At 43.5% G+C, this 20,296-nt stretch overlaps 1 protein-coding gene across 1 annotated transcript in view; it reads left to right on the top strand.

Annotated features, from left to right (window-relative positions):
- The window catches only part of Polr3b (RNA polymerase III subunit B), a 98,426-nt gene extending 78,468 nt beyond the window's left edge, over positions 1-19,958 (top strand). The window contains exons 25-29 of the mRNA XM_048356626.1: positions 9,371-9,474; positions 9,982-10,148; positions 13,599-13,712; positions 15,460-15,633; positions 19,335-19,958. Of these exons, the coding sequence (XP_048212583.1) occupies positions 9,371-9,474; positions 9,982-10,148; positions 13,599-13,712; positions 15,460-15,633; positions 19,335-19,464 (689 nt within the window). The 3' untranslated portion in view covers positions 19,465-19,958. The remainder of the gene's footprint in view (positions 1-9,370; positions 9,475-9,981; positions 10,149-13,598; positions 13,713-15,459; positions 15,634-19,334) is intronic.
- Positions 19,959-20,296: the final 338 nt, after the last annotated feature.

Genomic DNA, 20,296 nt, shown 5'->3' with positions numbered 1-20,296 from the left:
CCTTTTGGAAAGATAATCACCATCTGCTCTAATCTAGACCTATGGCAGCCTGGTTTCTCTGTCACAATAAAATTATGGTAGACTCAAAAAAAAAAAAAAAAGATGGTGCTGATCTCAAAGCTACTTGTGTCTCGCTGACTTGAGATTGATATTATAAGAACTTGACCTTCATCCTCTCATTCCGAGTTTTCTGTGTGTACCAGGAATTGGTGTCAATATTGAAAACCCGAGAGTAAAAAAGACCCACACACAGCGTGTCTGCTCTCCTGTAGAGTTTATGTCCTCTTGGGGAAAAACAGGAAGGAAATGAAACAGAAAATATGAACACAAGAAGGTAGTAATAAGGGCTGTATGTGAAAGATGATACAGTAGTGACTGGTTTGAAGTTAGGCATTGCATTGTATGTAGATCAGTGTTTAGATGCAGCCTCTGGAAGGAAGGGGCATGGAGATAAGACCCGAAGGATAAAAAGGAGGAGCCTGCCAAGCAAAAACGTCTGTGAAAATTAAGTTCTGGCCACAAAGAACCTTTAGGACAAATGGGCTGAAGCATGAAGTGAGCTTAACATGGCTGTCCAGGGATAGGCCTGAGGAGCAGCATGGGGTAGGTTGTGGATAAAGAGGTGGGGTGTGACACTTCCTACAGGGATCCAGGGCCAAACAGAAAGGAGTTTGTGCTTTTTTCTAAGCATGAAGGGGACCAGGACTGTTGGATGGTGAGTGTAAGCAAAGGAGTGTCGAGAGCTAATGTAGGACTGTAAGAACTCAGCCTAGCAAGAAAGGGAAAGGAAAAACACAGAACCACCATTGCAGTGGCCCAGGACAAAAAAAAAAAAAAAGATGATGGCCTTGCACTAGGTGGAGCAGTGGAGAGAAGTAAGTAGGTTCTCAACAGAATGGACCAGTGGCTTAGCCATTGGGAGAGGACAGGGGTTGAGGTATAGGTCTGTGGCTGGAGCACCCGGTAGTGCTGTTCACTTAGCTGAGGAAGAGTTGGGAAGAACAGGTGTTAGCTGTGGTAAAGGCAAGAGAAAGGGGTGTTGGAAGGAAGTATGGGAGCAGTGACTATAGCTGGTTCATCTAGATCCTCCCTGTGCAGTGAGTATAGCTCACAGAAGGAGACACATAATTTTCCAGTTCTTAGGGTTGGGCCCAAAGAGGAACTGGATCAGGCCTAAAAGAATCAGAGGTTGACGAGCAAAGTGTCAATGAACTAGAAACAGCAGTACACATCACTTATAACGGCCATGAAGTGAGCTTTGAAGATGTCAGTGTAGTGAGCTTTCTGGATAGTAGGCTTCCTATTATGATTCCTGTTGTGCTTGACTTCTCTTTTGGTCCAAACATGTTCCTGAGTAAGAACAGTGTTTGGTCAAGCTTAATTTTCACTTATTTTTGTGTATGTGTGTGCCAGTCCTGGGGCTTGAACTCATGGCCCAAGCACTGCCTCTGAACTTTCTTACTCACAGCTAGCACTCTTACCACTTGAACCACAGTTCTACTTCTGGCTTTTTAGCAGTTAATTGGAGATAAGAGTATCACAGACTTTCCTGCCCAGGCTGGCTTTGAACTGAGATCCTCAGATCTCAGCCTCCTGAGTAGCTAGGACTATAAGCATGAGTCAACCGGCACCCAGCTGATTTTTACTCTTGAAATGTAAAATTGTTGGGAAATATTATTTTCCAGACATTTTCTTTTCCATGAAAAATTGAAAGATGATTTTGCTTTAGCTTATCTTTTTCTCCCTCCCTATATGTCAAGTTTGTTGTTCTTGATATTCAGAAAATGACAGAGCCCTACATAATCCGGACTGTTTGAAGTTGTCTTTGACAAAGCTGTTGTTAGGTTTTCTTTGTACACACATAATGTATAGATTGCGTTTCTGTGCCTAATGCTTTCTAAAATAGCCTCTCCAACCATTAGAAGAGACTTGAAAAATGCAGTTTCACAGACCGAGAGAGCCTAGCCTGCTCAAGGCTGGATACTTCAAAGTTGTAGGATAATTAGTAGCTAAACGAAACAAATGTGCAGAGGAAGCTGAACAGCAGTAGCTATATGCTGTGGGCCATGAAAGAGCTTGTGAAGAAGATGGACGAGGATGGAATGAGGCGGTAAACTGGACCAAGAGAATCCATGCCACTGCGGAATCGCAGCATGCGATCAGCAAGAACCGAATGCAGTTGGTCAGAGAAGGCCATCTTCAGAAGGGAATGTGTTTTCTCAGTTGCTGTACAGCCCTGACAGGCCCAAGAGTGTACCTAGCCCCCTGTCCCTTGAGAAGCCGAGGAGGACTGAGCACACAGAGCCTCATGCGAAGGAAGGAAAAAGAAATTCCATGAAGGCAGTGTCACAACATAAAAGCTGCTCCGGAATCAGAAGCAGGCGGGGTTTCTTCACAGAGCAGTGTGTGAGGGAATTTCAGTACAATCCTCCTTTGGGTCTTTGTGAGCTCCGTTATATATCTTATCCGTCACTGCCCATCAAAAGAGCCTTTGACAGGAATCGCTAGAGCGGGCCATCCTTTATTAGTACGCTCAAATTAACAAAGATCACATTATTCAGTAATAATCTTTTACACACCAAAGTTGTAAATGTTTACAAAGAGGAAGGAGAGTCTGCTTTAGATTCGTTTTGTGTTCACCTGGGGCGAGGTAAAGAATTTCTGGAAGTTCTGGGTGCTGTGGAGTGAAGGAAGCGATGACTCACTCCTGGTCCAGTTTTTTTCTGTTTTGTTCTGTTTTCTGTGTTGTTTCATTCTGTGCTTTTTAGCTCTCCAGCTCTCTTTAGCCTAAGGACTAACCAGGTTAAATTACATTTCAGTAACCTAGGTTCTGACGAACCTAAAAACTTATATTTCCAGAGAGTCCCCTCACTTTAGCTTCCATTCACAGGGAGGAAGGGATCAGTGGGCTCCTTTGATGTGGAGAGAAAAAAAGCAATATATCACTTTCCTGGAAGAGCGTTTCTCAGTCTCTCATGTGAAAAAGGATTAGCACCTCCAACAAAGGTCCCGTGGATCACAGAATCAAGCAGCAATACCAAACAGTATTCCTAAGGGGAGGAAAAACTGTATTTGAGCAAGAGTGTTTGTCCTGGCAAACAGAAGCCTTTTAATAACAGCAAATCAGAGAGAATGGAGTACACTCCTCCATGTCTAACTCCAGATCCTCAAGGCCAGACAGCTAGTTGAAATGAACTAAAGTCAACGTTTGTTTTGAAACAGAGAGTTCTGGGCTTATCAGACGGCAGTATTCACTTAGTGGTTCACGGTATCTGTAATATCTAGATGTAGATGAAATGTTTTGACCTTCTGTTATTCAAAAATAATTCCATTTTAAGGTCACTTGCCTCTGTTTTGTATTAACAAAAGTTATTCAGCAACCTCCTAGATTGATTTATTAACATTTTACTTGCATATTCTTAGGAGAAAAAAAAACCAAACAAACCTAGTCTGCCTGTCCAGCACATTAGAAAACCCTTATACAGGACTATGAAAAAAATAAATAGCTAAGGAAGTTAGGAAACGTTTGTTCCTGTGTGCCAGAAAAGAAAAACTTTGTTTATAAAAGATCTGACTAAAAACTAGTTTTGGCAGACCCTCATTTGTTATTTGTTTTATTCTCCTTTATTGTTTTCCATAATTGAGAGAGGATCCTGACTAAAACTATTAAGAATAACAGCTTGTACTTGAGACCCATCTCACATCCTGACAAGTGAGGCTGCAGCTCCACAAGGTCTTGGTGTGTTTGGCTCCCTACATTTCCTGATCCTGTTTGAATGTAAGCTTCTAAGTGGGAGAGGAGAGCGCTCATAGGCCAGCTGTGAGCCCCAAAATCAAGTGTGTGATGGCAAACATGCAACCCCAAAAAGAAATTTAACAACTCTTCTTAAGTGTTAGAAATCAGGATTCTTTTGCCCTTGTAGACACCTGATTGCACGATTTTATTTCATCTGCTATTTAAGAACAAATTTGGGTCTTTGGTAGCTGGTCTGTAACCCTCTGACCTTTCAGTAAATATCCAACTAATGCTTTGAAATTGGGTATTTTAGTGTTTTATGGCCCAGAATAAAAATCTCCGATTCTGTTCCCAAATAGTATAGCCTCAACACATTTTATGAAGCTCTTGACACATTTAGCTGTGTGTATTTTGTAAAGTTCCTATGGTTATTGTTTTACAATAGCTGCTTCCAGAAGCATTGTAAGGGTTTCAATTAATCAGCCCCTTTGTGCCGCTTCAGACTATGCAAATTTATCACATCAAACCATTCAACTGCTCCTGGGAAAGCCGTGTAAAAACTGCATTGTCTTCTAGGGCCTCCCCTCATTTAGAGTGATGTTTTAATAAGAAAGCTAATCAAGTTTTCTTATGCATTATTTATCTGTTAACATGTAAGGAAGAGCCGAATTAAAATTATGTCAACCGGGATGTGGCAAGCGCTGTGATAGATCTGGACATGATTCAACAGTTTTTGTTGCCCCTTTCCCCTTGGGATTATGTAAGGTGGAGGTGTGGAAAAGAAAAGAAGGTTGATATGATAACCACGAAGGGGGACAGGAAGAAAGGAGTAACCACCTGTGTTAGCCTTTCCACTACTATTACTATTATTATTTAGGTATTTACATTTGTGAATGTATTAAGGCCTATAGAGATGAGTTTATTCAGACTTGAAGGCATTCGGCTGCTCCTTTGGCCACTCCCCCATTTGGTGCTATATTCAGCAAGAAGCTGTTTTCCCCCACTGGAAACCCACCTCCCGCCATGGGTCCCTCTAAAGTTATTAGGAGACAGCATCTTGATAATGTTAACTGACCCAACCAACCAGCCAGAAGGGAGAGTCTCAGCCTCCCCAGCCAAAGTGAAAGCAACTGCTCCTGGCCCTCTATTCATTAAGTTGGTCTCCTTTGCTCTGCTAGTTTGCTCCCTGCTGGGAGTAATTAGGATTCTTATATAATAATAATTCCTTGTGTTTAGATGCAGCCTCTCTCTAAGGACCTCTCAGACATTAGCTCATCTGCTCTTTTAACACAATTGCCTCATGAAGTAGGTGCTAATTATTCCCATTATGAAGACCAAACTACTAAGGCTTGTCCCTACTCCCCTTCCCCACCCATGCCCCCAGGTAACACAACTGCAGAGAAGCAAATTAAAGTTACCTGATTGCCTACAGGCTTACCCTCCACCCACCCGAGGTGCCAGGAGAGGTGAACTCCATAGATGGCATTTCCCTACATTGTCAAACTTCACTTAATATCGGGCCAGTCACTCAGTCACTGAACAGCAACCCCCTCACTCACACACGATGACTACAGTGAGAAGTCAGCGCATCATTTCACCCCTCCTCAGCACAGTTAGCCTGTAGAATGGATGGCCTTGTCTAGTAGATGAGTAGACATAGGTAGGTTATACATTGCTGTACTAAGGAGTCTCCTTTCAGCATCGCCCCTCCCACCAGCCACCTTCCCCCCTCCCTCCAGCCCTACCCCTACTCCACACTACATAGAGCCCTTGCAGATGGCAAATGGAATCGTGCAGTGTCCACTGGGATTCGCAGTGTCCCACTGGGCTTCCTCTGCATGGACTACTTCCCCCTATTCCCACTTGAGGCCCCGCCCCTTTTTTTCTCTCCACCTTCTCAGAACTCATCCTACACCCTATATATAGAAATCCATTTGCTGGTCAGCACTCAATACATTGAAGTCCCAGCAGGAATATAGCTCTTAAGTTAAAAATGTCATTACAGTTGCCTTCACAGTACCTGCTGGCCTGTCCAGATACAGTTACAGAATCCTGTGACTTTTTTCTTTTCTTTCCTTTCTACTTAAGGGGTAGTCCACTATAAAGACCCCATACACTAAAATTACTATTTTCTAAAGCTAAAAAAATTTAACTTTTGAATAAGTCAGTTGCTGTTTATAATTAGAAACAGTTTTTCAGAAAACCAAATAATTCATAAGATCAGCTGAACTTTTTCCTGAGTAGATCCATTCTTAACATAATTTCTATGTTGCTCTGTGAAGCCATGAAAATCGAAATCGGAGGCTGGGGCATGACAAAAACAGGTGGATCAGCACCCACCTGAGGTCTCTTTGGACTCCCTAAATTCTTCCTTAACATTACAATGAATGGTGACAGAGCAGTGTTCTGTTGACTCTGTCCCCCCCTAACTTTCCCAGATTCCCTTTTTCCTTATTGATTTGCAATGGTTCAAAATCCTGTGGTGTAGTCTGTGGTCTGATTCCCAGTTGGCATGTGAGTTTTTTCAGTGTTCTGGTCAACTGGTGTGTTTGCATTTTACTACCAGGAGGCTGTGCTATAAACAATGGGATTGGGATGTTAGCATGAGCCCCAGGATGAAACTTTGTTTTAAAATCTGAAATGCTGTGTAAGCATTTAAGTTATGAGTTGTAATTGTTTCCCAACAGCTTCCATTAGATATGGTTTATTTACAGCTCACCCTCTTCTTAGCAGGGATGCAGGGCAGTGTTAACACACAAATGACTGCATATCATTTACATTTTTAGGACAGTAGTAAAGGAAAGAGTTCTTAGCATAGGAGTGGATTGCATGCTTCCATGTCCAGGAAAAAAAAAAAGTTTTAATTTTTCATTAGAAAATAAGCAACTCTCTTACTTTATGAACTTGCATACTTCTGAAACAGAAATACCAGAAGAAGAGGAAGTAGTCTGATTCTAAGATCGAGAATGCTCTTTTATTCTTAATGAATTCAGTCAAATGCAAACTTTAAAAAAATCATCTGTCTAATTTGAGATTCGAGATCGTCAAATTCTGTCTAAATATTTTGTTTTAACTTCTAAGCTCATTACGGCCTCTTTGTGTTAACTTGTATTAAAATCTGTCAGCTATGACTGGTCTCATAAGCACAGTCAGCGGACCAGAATAAGTTAATTATTTACTTGTGTCGCCAGTGCTCTTCATCTAATGAAATGCACAGCTGTGTTAGATCTGCGGTTGGATGTGTAGCTCCCATTGTTCCACAAGTCAGCAGAGGGTAGAAGCCGCAATGATGGAGAGCCCTCAGTTCTTTCTGCTGTTCTGGCTTTCTGTGTCGATTTCATGGATCTTTTATCATTCACTTTCACACAAAACAAACAACACAGGGCTGTCTGCTATGGGAACCATCTTGGCATATAAAAGGGTTTTCACAGCCTAAAGTAATTTTAAGTTAGCGAAGATTTAATTTTTGGCTTACAGGTGCCCTTGGTTCAGATACAGCCAAAGCCATTCCTAGAATAGAATGGGGGGAAAAAAAAAAGTGAAAGCTACTTATGGTTTTGTTTTGTTTTTTACAAAGTATCAGCAAAGGGCAGATAAGAAAACAACTGCCCAGAAAGGAAGCTCTGAACTAAATATTAATCAGATTTCAAGGAAAGTTATCAGACTCTGATTTCAGGGGAACCTTTCCTTTTTTAATAGCATAATGAAGTTGAATTGGCCTTATTAAATATGTCCACTAAAACTGAAAGACAGAATGCCAGTCATATGTCCCCTCAGCCTCCCTGAGTCGAGTTCATGTGTCGTGCAGGCTGAGTGAGCTTTCGGAGCCCCTGTGGCTTACTCTCACCTTCTCTTGTTGGAGGCCAGATCGGCCGTTCCTCCCAAGTCCATACGGGTATCCCCCCTGTGAACACTGCTGAAGGGGTGCTATGTTGTTTTATTGTTCAGGGGTACAACTGAACCCTCCATCTCCTCACCAGCCAAAGTAGCATTCTTGCTAGACATCTCAGGACTGCCATTTTCAACATTGTGTTCACTACTAAACAATATTCTTGTCTGTGCACCTAGATTTACAATTAGATCTCTTTCAAAGTAGATTTCCCAGTAACCTTAGGGTTTTGTCAGATAATTCCTGTGTGGATCAGACGAATTTTTTTGGAGGGAAGAGGAAAGGGTCACACATTGGGCTTGATTGAAATTTGAGCAGTGTAGCTGAATTTGAAATAAAGTGGACGGAGTGATTGTTACTATCTTCCTGTAGGAGTGCACAGATTCCTACAATAAACAAAACCATCCCCACCAAAAAGCTAATTAAAATAACTACATGTTCTAGAATTCAACCCTGCAAACCTAATTACCATCTTGTTGGCAGAAGTCTGAATGTTAATAATAACCAATATTAAATAAGCATTCTCTCCCTTTAGACTCTAGCTCCTTGTGACTAAAACAAATAATAGAGATTTCATTTTAAAGTAGTGTGAGCCATTGAAGATGTAGCTCCATAGTAGAGCAGTTGCTTGGTGTGTTCAAGACCCTGTGTTTGAGTCCTAGCACTACAGTAATACTACTAGTAAGAACCATAATCATATTCATAATAAGGTAATTTGAACTATTAAACAGAAGTCAAATAGTGGAGATTTTCAGCTACTGATAACTTCACACATAAGGAAAAGCAGTTTTCTCTAACTACCGTAAGAAAACATTATTTTTCTTCGTTCAGTCCCATTGAACACTGGTTTTCCAGTTCTGAATTATGTAGATTGTGGCTAAAAGTCCTAACCCTTTTTGCTTCTCTCAACGGGGGACAAAAAAAAAAAAAGGCTAGAAGAAGTAAAATCTACTTATCAACAAAATCCCCCTACAGCTTAGAATAAATTTAAAAGCACATCAGTAGTGTGGGTAGAATGGTAGGTTTTCGTTTTATTCTGTTTTCATTCTTAAAGTTCCATTTCTAATTCTAGCCTTTCCAAATAGGATTTAGCATTTTCTTGTTCATCTGTATGAGTTCAGTGAAAGGTAATTTTTCTCATTTGTTAGACTCTGTATGTGCCTTAAAGCAGTTTAGGTTTTTTAGATTCTTGCCAGAAAATGCCTAGCAAGAATCAGCCAATCACCCTGAACTGTACAGCCAACAGGTAGACCTGTTAGCTCATCAACCACTTTTTGTCTTTTTTTTTTTTTAACTACACTTTAAACCCACCCTTTTATTCAGTCAGGCCTGTGTTTGGGGATCAGAGAATTTGAATTCTTCTGATTTGGGTGCTGAACTAGAAGATCATGAAATTGCTGCCAACTTAAAGCCAGGAGGCATTGACAGGACCACAGCCCAGGACAGTGGCTTCTCTTCCATCTTGGTGGCTCCGGAGGGTGGGCAAGCAGCCTGACAGCATCATTGCGTGCCAGGCCAGTGGGGCCGTCCACAGGCTGCAGGGCTTTTTCTGCAAGGAGAGTCACTTTTGAACTGATTGTCTTGCAGAATAACTGTTGGAAATGGCTTTTATTACTGTCTATAGAACCAAGGGAAGGTTTTAGAATGGTGGGAATAGAGATAACAGCAGGGAGAGTCCAATTAAATACTGTATTCTTCCTTTCTACCCGTTTGCTTTCCATGCATGAAATCTTCTCTCCCCCAAGGTGTTTGTGGCTTGATCGTCCCCCAGGAAGACATGCCATTTTGTGATTCTGGCATCTGTCCGGACATCATAATGAACCCACACGGCTTCCCATCAAGAATGACGGTCAGTTACCTTGGGGCTTTTCAGAGACACTGCTTTGAAAGAGGAAAGTGGGTAGTTTAGTTACAGTGAGTGGAGGTAATAGGAGCTACCTTTGACAGCCTTCTCCCTGCCCCTCCCAGAGGTGGTGGCACAGGGCTGCACTCTGTCTTCTGGGGAGTGTGTGTGTGGCCTTCGGCACAGGGAACACCACGGGTAGAACCTACACAGTCTCCCTTCCATTGGGTACCCTCTTCCATCCCCTGCCTCAGACCCACTGTGTGGCCTTGGGCAAGCTGCTTAACTTCCACACTTCAGGGTCTTCATCTAGACACTGAGAAAATAATACTAAAATTAGATCCCCATGTATCAAGCTACTTCATCAGGACCCGTCACACAGCAAGAGATAATAAATATTGCTGCTGTTGACTTATTACTATGATTTAGTCATGGTAGCTGAGAAATAAAGCAAAGAGAATGTCTGACCATGTACCATGGGGAGGGACGCACTGAATGGTTCCCATCCCTTAGGTGGGAAAGCTGATTGAGCTGTTGGCCGGCAAGGCAGGCGTGTTGGATGGCAGGTTCCACTATGGCACTGCATTTGGAGGAAGTAAAGTAAAGGACGTGTGTGAGGACCTCGTTCGCCATGGCTATAACTACCTGGGGAAGGACTACGTGACATCAGGCATCACAGGGTGAGTGCCGGAAAACATTGTAAGGAAAAGAATGGCTTGGTTAGGACAGGAGGTAAGGGCCCTATAGAAGCATGAAGCTTGAAGGTGTGTGTCAGTTTTCAAGGCCCTCCTTGAAGCCCTAAGAAGTAAAGCGTTGCTGTTTTAAGAATTCTGATCCAGGAAAATCTAGATTTAGAGTACTGACAAATTGAGGAAGGCTAGTTGTGTTGTCAAGACTACAGTTTAAAACTTAGGGAAGATTGCATTTCACAGGGACTTTTTATGGAATGCTATTGGACATAATGCAAATGGTTTCCTTAACTGTTAAATTTCCTTTGCTTGCCAGTGGCCACGCTCCTACCTTGACTATCTAATCTAAGGTGGTTTTATTCACTATCTGGTTGCATTTTTTATTTCACTCATCGGCACATAGACAGTGCTAGGGACCAAACCCAGGCCTCGTGAATGCTAGACAGGTGTTCTACCACTGATCTACATCCCAGCCCAACGATTCCTTCATTCAAAATGACAGCCTAGCCAGACACCTGTGGCTCATGCCATAATCCTAGCTACTCAGGAGGCTGAGATCTGAAGATTGGAGTATGAAGCCAGCTTGGGCAGGAAAGTCCACAAGACTCTTATTTCCAGTTAATCACAGAAAAGGCCAGAAGTGGTACTGTGGCTCAAGCGGTAGTGTGCTCGCCTAGGAGCCTAGGGACAGTGCCCAGGCTCAGAGTTCAAGCCCCAGGACTGGGGGAAAAAACAAAAACACAAAATGTTACAGCCTTCCACTTCCAGCTCCATTATTATCCATAGCGCTGCTGATTATCAGTTGTACTGATAATAATTCCTGATAATACAGTTAGCCCTCTCCCGAGCTAGCAGGGCTGCCATGCTGGGTTTCCTGTTCTCTTCCACTGTGTGGCATAGGGCCTGTCACTCAGCAGGTGCTCCAGAAATGCTTGTAGAATGAAGAAACCTAGGCAACTGAATCCAAGTATTGTAAAGACAAGGGAGGGGTTAGAAGAGCCCTGTAAGGAGGTGGGTAGTTGAGACATGAAGAAAGTTGTTTAATGCAGAGGGGAGTAAAGTGAGTTAAATACCTTACCAGGTAAGTTCTAGCAAGTGGACAGCCCTACCACCATGCCAGGTAGGGGCAGCCATCATGGTCTGAGGTGAGGTTGGTGAAGGGAAAGATCCGGGTCCAATGAGCAACGGAGAGGGTCTCCGTGTTTGCCAGTGAGACTCCAAGATTCCTGAAGTGGTGGGAATGATAAGCTTTTGAAATGTGGCTCACACACTGAGGCTTAAAACCTCAAGTCAGTTGCTTAATTTAAGACATGCACATGAGCCCTGGTATTCGCTCTGCTCTCCCGAAGTTGTGAGTTGCTTGAGCACAGTAAGACTGGGCTGGCAGCGTGGTGGGAAGAGGTTGCCGTGCTGCCAAGAGACTCTGCAGGTGCCCAAGTCTGTATCTGTTAAAATATGGAGCTATCCAGGACTAACAGTGTGGATTTCTTTGGGTGCATCATGCTTCAGATGTTAAGAGAAACATCTCATTTCAAAAATGGCTCAGCAAAATACCTAAGGGTTGGTTTCAGAAAACACTGTTGATATTCTCCCAATGAAACAAAAGCAGTTGTCGATCAGAAAATGTGCGAAGCCACAGGGTTCCATTGGTGGAGCTTCCTGAAGACGTCTGTTCCAAGAGGTTAGAGTGGGTTGTCTCCTGCTGCCACGATGACTGGAGAGCATCTGTGTGTGCTGACCATAGTGTTGCTGACCCACACCGCCTCCCTGCAGCCCAGGCCAGGATGCCCCCGCCTTTGCCATTTATCTCCTTGGCAAAGTTTGAGACGCACAGTTTAGCTTGTTGGCCCCAAATTCCACAGGAACCCTGTCGACACGTCCACCCACCCCTTGAGCATAGATGCCTGGGAGCAGACCCGGCTGTGGCTTTCCTCAGGGATGATGGGAAAGCATTGGGTAACGGTTAGATCATGTGCAAGCTGCCATGTGTCTGAGTTACTATAGTCATTCCTTTAGTCCAACTAGAAAGACCCTTGGGCTGACCACCCCGTTGTACAACCAAAACACAGGGATGGGATAGGAAGTGTACGTGTGACGGGCTGGCACAAAGTGAGGGGGCCTCCTTCCCCCAGCATGCCCCTCCACTCTGCTCTCCACGGGAAGCGCTCAGTGGCCGCGGGAGCCTTCACTGACGTGGGAGACGGGGGCCACTGGGCGTTGTGCTGTGGCTCGAGTGAGCTGTTGCGAGGCACACCAGGTAGCAGGAGGGGGAGCGCGGGACCCGTGTCCACACTGCACTGCCCACCAGTCATTGCGCACTGTCTCCAATCCCTCCATCTTCTAACAGGGCCACAGTGCCCCCAGTCAGGGTCATTGTGGGATTACATCGTAGTGGAAGGTGAAGGGCATTCTAAGGCCTTTAAAATGATTCTTAAAGGAGCTTAAGCACTATGAACGAGCCCTCCCGCCCCCCCAAAAAAATATTCTTAAAGGCATTCGTTGCCTGGTTATCATAGCTCCAACCTAGAGGAAAAAGGATTTTTCTCACAAAGCACTCCCCAGTCACTGTCTTTAACACATCTTTTACTGAGCACTCCTGTAACCGGCAGGATCAGTAATAAAGGAGACAGAAGGTTCATTTTTGCAGGGCTTATTTGTGGGGAAGACAGGCACTAACCAGAGAAACAATCAGCGTATGCAATAGCAAAAGGTGTAAGCTCCCAGAAGGGCCAGGTGGAGGCAGTATGGGGGCAGCGGTAGGGAGGAGGACTTACTTAGGAAAAATAACTGCTTTCAGGGAACAGTTGTCTGAGGAATACACTGTTGATAGAGCCATGCAAATGTTTGGTAGAAGAACATTCTAGCCAAAAACAAAAATACAAAAAAACAATTGATGTGTAAAGACTGTGAGGTTGAGTGAGGCTCACTACATTTGAGGAGTAATGAAAAAGCCAGTGTTGCTGGAATATTAGCCAAGCAAGAGTAGTAGGAAATCTAAAGCAGACCGGAACTAGATTATGTGTTATCTTCTGACCATGATACAAATTTTGGCAATATGAATTGTGACTATGAGAAACCATTGGGATATTAAAGCAGAACATGAGCTGTTGTGAATGGCATTTTAGAAAGAATCACCCTGGCTCATTATGGAAGAACACATTGTCTAGGGATGGGAGCAGAAGCAAGGAGGTCCAATTATAAGATTATTTGTGGTGATCTAGATAAGGAATCCCTTGTATATAGCTACACAATCTGTGTGACATTTTATTTCCATGTGAAACTGTTACCTATATGGCACTTTTACATACACTACACATTGAAAGTTCTTCTGCCCCTGCAAACAAGTAGGGACCTGCTATCTAGTACGCTTTCAGTCCTAGAGAAGGACGCCCGTTGCTTGCCCAAGCTTCCTTGGCCCCTAACACCGACTTTTTCTTCCAGTGAGCCCTTAGAAGCATACATCTACTTCGGCCCTGTGTACTACCAGAAACTGAAACACATGGTGCTGGATAAAATGCATGCCCGGGCCCGGGGACCACGTGCCGTCCTTACCAGGTAAGAGGAGGTGGTCAACCCCCACCCCCACCCCTGGCGCTGCTCAGGTGTTCGTGGTGGTACCAGTGCAGAGAAACCTACCACAGCCACCACCAGTCATACAAGCTCAGTCCATTCAACTCCTGCAAGCTGCACAGACAGAGCAAACCCAACAGTGTTTGTTTTCCTGAGATGTCAAAAGTTGGGGTGTTGAGCATTTAAAAAAAAAATCATAATTTGACCAACATGAAAAAAACAGCAGCCAGTTAAGAATCATATAGTGTGTATGTATACGTACATATGTATGTACATACATACTATGGACTATTTCACAGCCATAAGGAAAATAGATGGAGGACATCAAATTTCACAAGACAGGTTCAGTTCAAAAAAGAAGATAATTGTGTGCTTTCACTCATGTGGAAGCTAGGCCTAAAAGACATACACAGTGATGAATGTGTACATATGTATGTATGCACATATACATAATTATATTGATAGATAAACACAGCTTAAAGCTAAGGGACTGCTTAGGAAGAAGGGCATCAAAAAAGAAAGAATGAATAATTTTGTATATTCCGCAGCTACTATATGAAGACAGCATAATGAACCTCAGTGAAAGCTGTTGGTCATTCGCGTCTGGGGTAGGGCACTGGGGAGAGAAGCGGACTCTGTGGGAGGGCTGCTCTTGAGGGGGTTGGGCTATGAAAGAGGATGAATTTAGGCAAATAGATTGTTTAGATCTATGAAACTAGAACAATGAAAACTGTTAAAAAGTATCTTGGGGGAGAGAGTGCTATTAATTGGAATATCTTATAAATGTGTGGAAACTAATGCAAGCTAAGAAAAATATTTTTAAACAGTTTTCTTAAGCTTTAGCATATGTGTATTAACATGTAAATATGTTTTAAGTTTGTCTTTTTTTTTGTCAGTCCTGGGACTTGAACTCAGGGCCTGAGCACTGTCCCTGGCTTCCTTTTGCTTAAGGCCAGCACTCTACCACTTGAGCCACAGCCCCACTTCTGGCTTTTTCTATATATGTGGTGCTGAGGAATCGAACCCAGGGCTTCATGCATGTGAGCAAGCACTCTACCACTAGGCCATATTCCCAGCCTCTGTAAATATGTTTTAAGATATTAAATAATGTTGGTTTTGTTTATATTTTATAATACATGTTTGCGTTATATTTATTAATACTATTGATTGTATTATGTAATAGATTTGTGTTTTACGTAAAAATTTCAGCATATTAGTATTAAGCATATTAGATTAAGTTTAGCGCACACACACACACACACACACACACACACACACACACACACACACACACACAGAATCCTGGAGCCCTAGCAGGAAATACTGGGAGCCACATTGCTGTCTGTTCTGCTTCATTTTCCCTCTTTTAAATAAAAGAATACTGAGACATCTCCAAAAGATACTCAAGGACATTATTGCCTGATATCAGTGATTGTGACAGTATTACTAATGCTATCATTGGTGTTTTCTGGGTCTGTGTGACTGTAGTCATACTTCCTGTCTGTAATATTATAGTTGTGTTACTTTATTTAACAAACACCTCCAGGGTGACACCTTTTCTCTTTCAAAGCTGTCTGGCCCAGGTGTTCCCGTCAAGGAGCGGGGCCCAGCCACAGGCGCAGGGTTACTGACTATGAGTGCTTTGGCTTCAACTGAGCCCTGTGCCTCTCTGTGCTATGCCTCTCTGTTCAACATAACAACAACAACCCTTGTGTAATAACTTGTTTCAAAGGCAGCCCACTGAGGGGCGATCCCGTGATGGCGGCCTGCGTCTGGGAGAAATGGAACGTGACTGTTTAATCGGCTATGGAGCTAGTATGCTTTTGTTGGAGAGACTAATGATTTCAAGTGACGCCTTTGAAGTTGATGTCTGCGGACAGTGTGGACTTCTGGGATATTCTGGCTGGTAAGTCAACACCATCTCTTATGTCACATCATGCTATGCCACTCATAAGTCACAGCTCAAGGACTTCCCCTGCTCCTGTGGTCACACTTCCATGGTCTCTGTATGATCACCTATGTCCCCTTCCCATCTATGCATTCCTATGGTCAGGAATCCTGTAAGTTCATGCTTGTTTTGTCTGTGTGGTGCTCTGCTTTCTTTGTTGGGTTGTTGTTGTTGTTGTTGTTCCGGTTCTGGGGCTTGAACTCAGGGCCTGAGCACTGTCCCTGGCTTCTTTTTCTCAAGGCTAACACTCTACCTCTTGAGCCACAGCGCCACTTCTATATATGTAGTGTTGAGGAACTGAACCCAGGGCTTCGTGTATGCATGGCAAGTACTCTACCACTAGGCCATATGCCCAGCCCTGCTCTGCTTTCTATACTACTGGAGTTTAAGTTCTCAAGAAGTACAGACTTCATCTTCCTTTTAGTATCTCAATTTCCTTGTATAACACTATGCAGCCAGCATAAGAATCCTAGCAGATAATATTGCTAGATGTTAGAATTAGAGCCTTTTAAAGAAACTTTTGGGGCAAAAACAAACTTGAAAGACTCTCATTTGTGGCTTTAGACCCAAAGAGCCAAATAAACCCCACATCCTACAGAAAATTTCTGGTGGAGACCTAGGACCGAGACCTGAGTGAGACTCTGATGTCTCATCTGCCTAGCACTTTGCTGTGGCAAGCTGCTTCACACTTGGACTTCATAGTCCATGAGAACCACGGCTATCTTCCTCATTCAGGGAGCCATCAGGGAGGATCTGCCATGCACTCCCTGGACCCCGGTACAGTGGTGCACAAGACCGCTTTAGCTGCTCCCACAGCACTGTCTCCTAGGTCCTTCTGATTGCATGCTGTTTGCTCAGTCCCTGCTTCTCCAGCCTGGAATCTTCATAAAGAAGTAGTTGCCAAGCTGTGCACCAGTGACTCACACCTTTAATCTTAGTTACTCACAGCTGAGACCTGAGGACCACAGTTCAGAGCCAGCTTGGGCAGACAAATCCACAAGGTTCTTATCACCAGTTAATCAACAAAAAGCCAGATGTAGAGGTATGGCTCAAGTAGTGGAGCAAAGTCATTGCAAAATGATCCCCTACTGTTGTAGGCTTGCCAATAAGTAGGTTATACAAGTTGTAGTTTATCATTTCTATAGTGAGCTTGGCATACAAAAGCCAATCATGCTCTCTGTTTTTTATTTGTATAATTATCTTTCCTAGCTGTAATGGCTCTGCTTAAGCTCAATTTATAGTAGCCATGATCTAGAGTCCTAAAATCCCTCTGCAAACAAGAGAGCCAGTGATTCCCAGGTCCTGCTCATCTATCAGAAGCAAAGTCTCACCAGGTCTAAGGTACTATGGGGAAGGGAGATAGCCACATCTCTCCAGCCCCTCTCCTCTGCCCTGCCCAGAGCCTGTCTTCCTCATGGAGGGGCCTTACCCTGAGGACAGTGTGAGCCCAGGTGAGCCATCACTGATAGGGTTGAAGAGTGCAGGGGCTACCTTCTCCCCACTGAGTCCTTCAGGGCCTCCTTCCAGACAGTTGCACCTCTGCCCTCCTAAGCTGCCAGTTTCTTGGTTGGATAAAGCAAATCAGGAATCAGAACAAACGGCTCCTTAGAACACAGTCCATCCTTGCTAACTAAAAGCCAAACCCTTTCAGCTCATTATTTTATGATTTCTGGTGCAGAAGAGTTGATGAGTTCCATCTGTAAAGAAATGGTTGCATTTTAGAAGCCAATAGAAGAGGTAGCCACTTGCAGTTTGTTCTTTTCATAAGCTTGCAGAGATGGGCGACATTCTTCTGAGAAAAGCCTGGCTCTTTCTTATATCAATGAGATGGGGGTTTGTTTCAGCCCTGAGATGTCCATTCATCTTTTGAAATGCATATTGAGCTTGCTTTTCATAGTCTGAACTGTGTAACTAGAAAAAAAAAAGTAAAGGAAGAAAAGAAATACCATAATAGGAAGATGCCTGGAACCTGCTTCTATGCTTCAATCATCAAATTTGGCACCAGGAATTTTAAGTAATTTTCTTTGAAAATGTGATGCAGAAAAGTCATCTCATTAAAAATAGAGGCTATGAAACTTCCAAAACAGTTTATTTTCTTCTTCCCCTCCATTGGAAGAAAAATAAAATAGTAAACCAGATTCACTCGTACCCTTTGGACCCCTCCCAACTCCCACTGTGTTCTCAGGTTGCAGACATAAGCAGGACGGGAGGTGTGTACATCAGCAGTATTCTGTTCCATTCCTGGCTCTCCTGCTTGGACTCTTGTCTCACATATAGATCGCCTGATGGCCAGGTCTGATTCAGTGTCTACTGTAAGTGCAGTCCTTTGAAAGTGACTTGATCATGTTTTCCGTTTGGAGGATCTGTACTGCAATTAGACAGACCCTAATGTGCTCGCTCTGATTTTGAGTGGCCTGCTTGTACCCTGTTGCCAACAGAGAAACATCCTAATCCATTTTGCAGCCTGGCTGCTTGTTCATGTGCTGCGTTCTGGCCATGCCGCATAATGATGCTGTCATTTTTCCCATCATTACCTGATGGTGGGTGAGGCAGAGTGGGAGAAGCGCGAGCGCGGGCCTTCCACAGAGGATGGGCATCGTCCTATAATGATCCGCACAATGGAGGCTGACTAATTAGAGCAGTTCAGAACCTGGGAGCCGGCCTTCGTGGGTGATTCGCACATTAGCAAGGCATTGCTATGGGGAGGTTTACAGTGAGACTGTTGTTTCTTAGAGGACACAAAGGGCAGAAGTCACAAAAGAGAACTCCTATTAAGATAATTAGCTCATAGAAGACATTTCGCTGGACAGTTATTTCTCCTGTGTGGCCACAGCCGCCTCCTTGTGCTGTCTTTGTCCTAAAACATTAGTTTACCGTACTGTTGGGGTCAACTTTCTTCCCTGGGATGTGTCTAATATGCACCGCATATTAGTTGAATTATAAGGTGTTTAAGCTACGTATGTGTATGTATCTATATACACATGTAGTATGTATATACATTATGTATAAGTACAGGCATGTATGTGTACATGCATACATAGTTACGTACTTGAGGTTAATGTAGAGATGAACAATGCGTGCACACATTTCCTGGCTTTCACAAGGATGGCTTTGCTGTATGTATAGTAGCTTCCATTACAAGCAGAAATAACCAAGGCTGAAGAGCTTGATTGGATTGCACTCTCTCAAAAGTCTTGTCTTTTCCATCACTTTAAATACCTCAGGGACAGAATCAGAATTGCAAGTATAGAGCATCTTGCTTAGAAGAATCAAGCACAGGGGGATTGAGCCAGTGGAAAACTTTGTCAACAACAAAAAAAGTCTTAACTCTAAGTAAAGTCTCTGATGGTTCTTATCTCCAGAGCTGTTTGAAAACAGTAGATAAGCAAATGTTTTGCATTTTAAAGAGAAGGATCTAGAAATCTGAGAGTAACTGATTTACCTTGCATGCTTTTGAAACTGGAGAGTGAGCTTTGTTGTATTTCATATTTTGCCTCTTGTATTTTCTGGACACGTATATGTATTTACCAATGTAAGTGAACATTTAGGAATAAAAAAATAAACACCCTGAAGGGAGGGCGTGGTGGAGCAGACCCTCCACTCGGGCCTTCCCCTCGGAGTCGCTGTCCTTCTGACGGGGGGGCTGACTTGGCTTTCAGGTGCCACTACTGCAAGTCCTCGTGCCACGTGTCCTCCCTTCGCATCCCCTACGCCTGCAAGCTGCTCTTCCAGGAACTGCAGTCCATGAACATTATCCCCAGGCTCAAGCTGTCCAAGTACAACGAGTGAGAGAGGAAGGACTGGCGGGTACCAAGAGGACAGCAAGTGCCGGTCTAATGCAGATCAAAGCGGACAAGCCTGGGGACTTGCCCCTTTGAACAACGTCACAGACTGTTTCCATTCCCCAAAGCAAAACCAACGAAAATCTCAACACCGTGGACTACAGTGACATCTGACTCACAAGGGAAGGGAGGGGATGTGTCCTGGGGGGTACATTTTATTTATGTTCTGATATCATGAAACTTCCTCAGTAGAAAGACCTTGCTCTCGATAAAGAGTGTTTGGGTCTGAATCTTCCATGTTATCTCCTGGTGAGCACAGCCCCTGGTTCTCATGAGTTTTAAGGGTGTGAAGACTGACTTGAATTCAGTGGGTGTGGGTTTTGTTGGGGTGCCTCATCCTGAGCAGCTTGGAGTCTGCAAGAAGTCAGTTTGGCGGCCATGAGTGATGGCGTCTTTATGTGGCACGGCAATGTGTCCAGACCTGTTTTCCCAACAATTAAATCTCGCCCTTCTACATCTAAACATTGCCATTTTAATCTTGGTGAACTATAACAAATATATTCCTACCTTGTTAAGCAAGAATGTCATGTTTTCTTATAGACTATTGCAACTACTGTGAACCTCCATAATCATACTGATATTTATTAAATATCTAAATATAAATCTGTGGTGCGTTGTCATTTTCTGTCTCTTCATTCTTCTCAGGATGTCCGCTGTCCATCCTCCTTTTTAACCTGACAGTCTTCCTTACCCAGTTCTTCTTCACTCTTAACTGCTCTGTTCTAAAGCCAGATAAATATTTGTACTAAGGATCGTTTATGAAATAAGTCCGAGCAGCT

This window comes from Perognathus longimembris, chromosome 1 (genome assembly GCF_023159225.1).
Source record: "Perognathus longimembris pacificus isolate PPM17 chromosome 1, ASM2315922v1, whole genome shotgun sequence".
Classification (NCBI taxonomy): Eukaryota; Metazoa; Chordata; class Mammalia; order Rodentia; family Heteromyidae; genus Perognathus; species Perognathus longimembris.
This window is presented reverse-complemented; position numbering and strand designations above follow the sequence as displayed.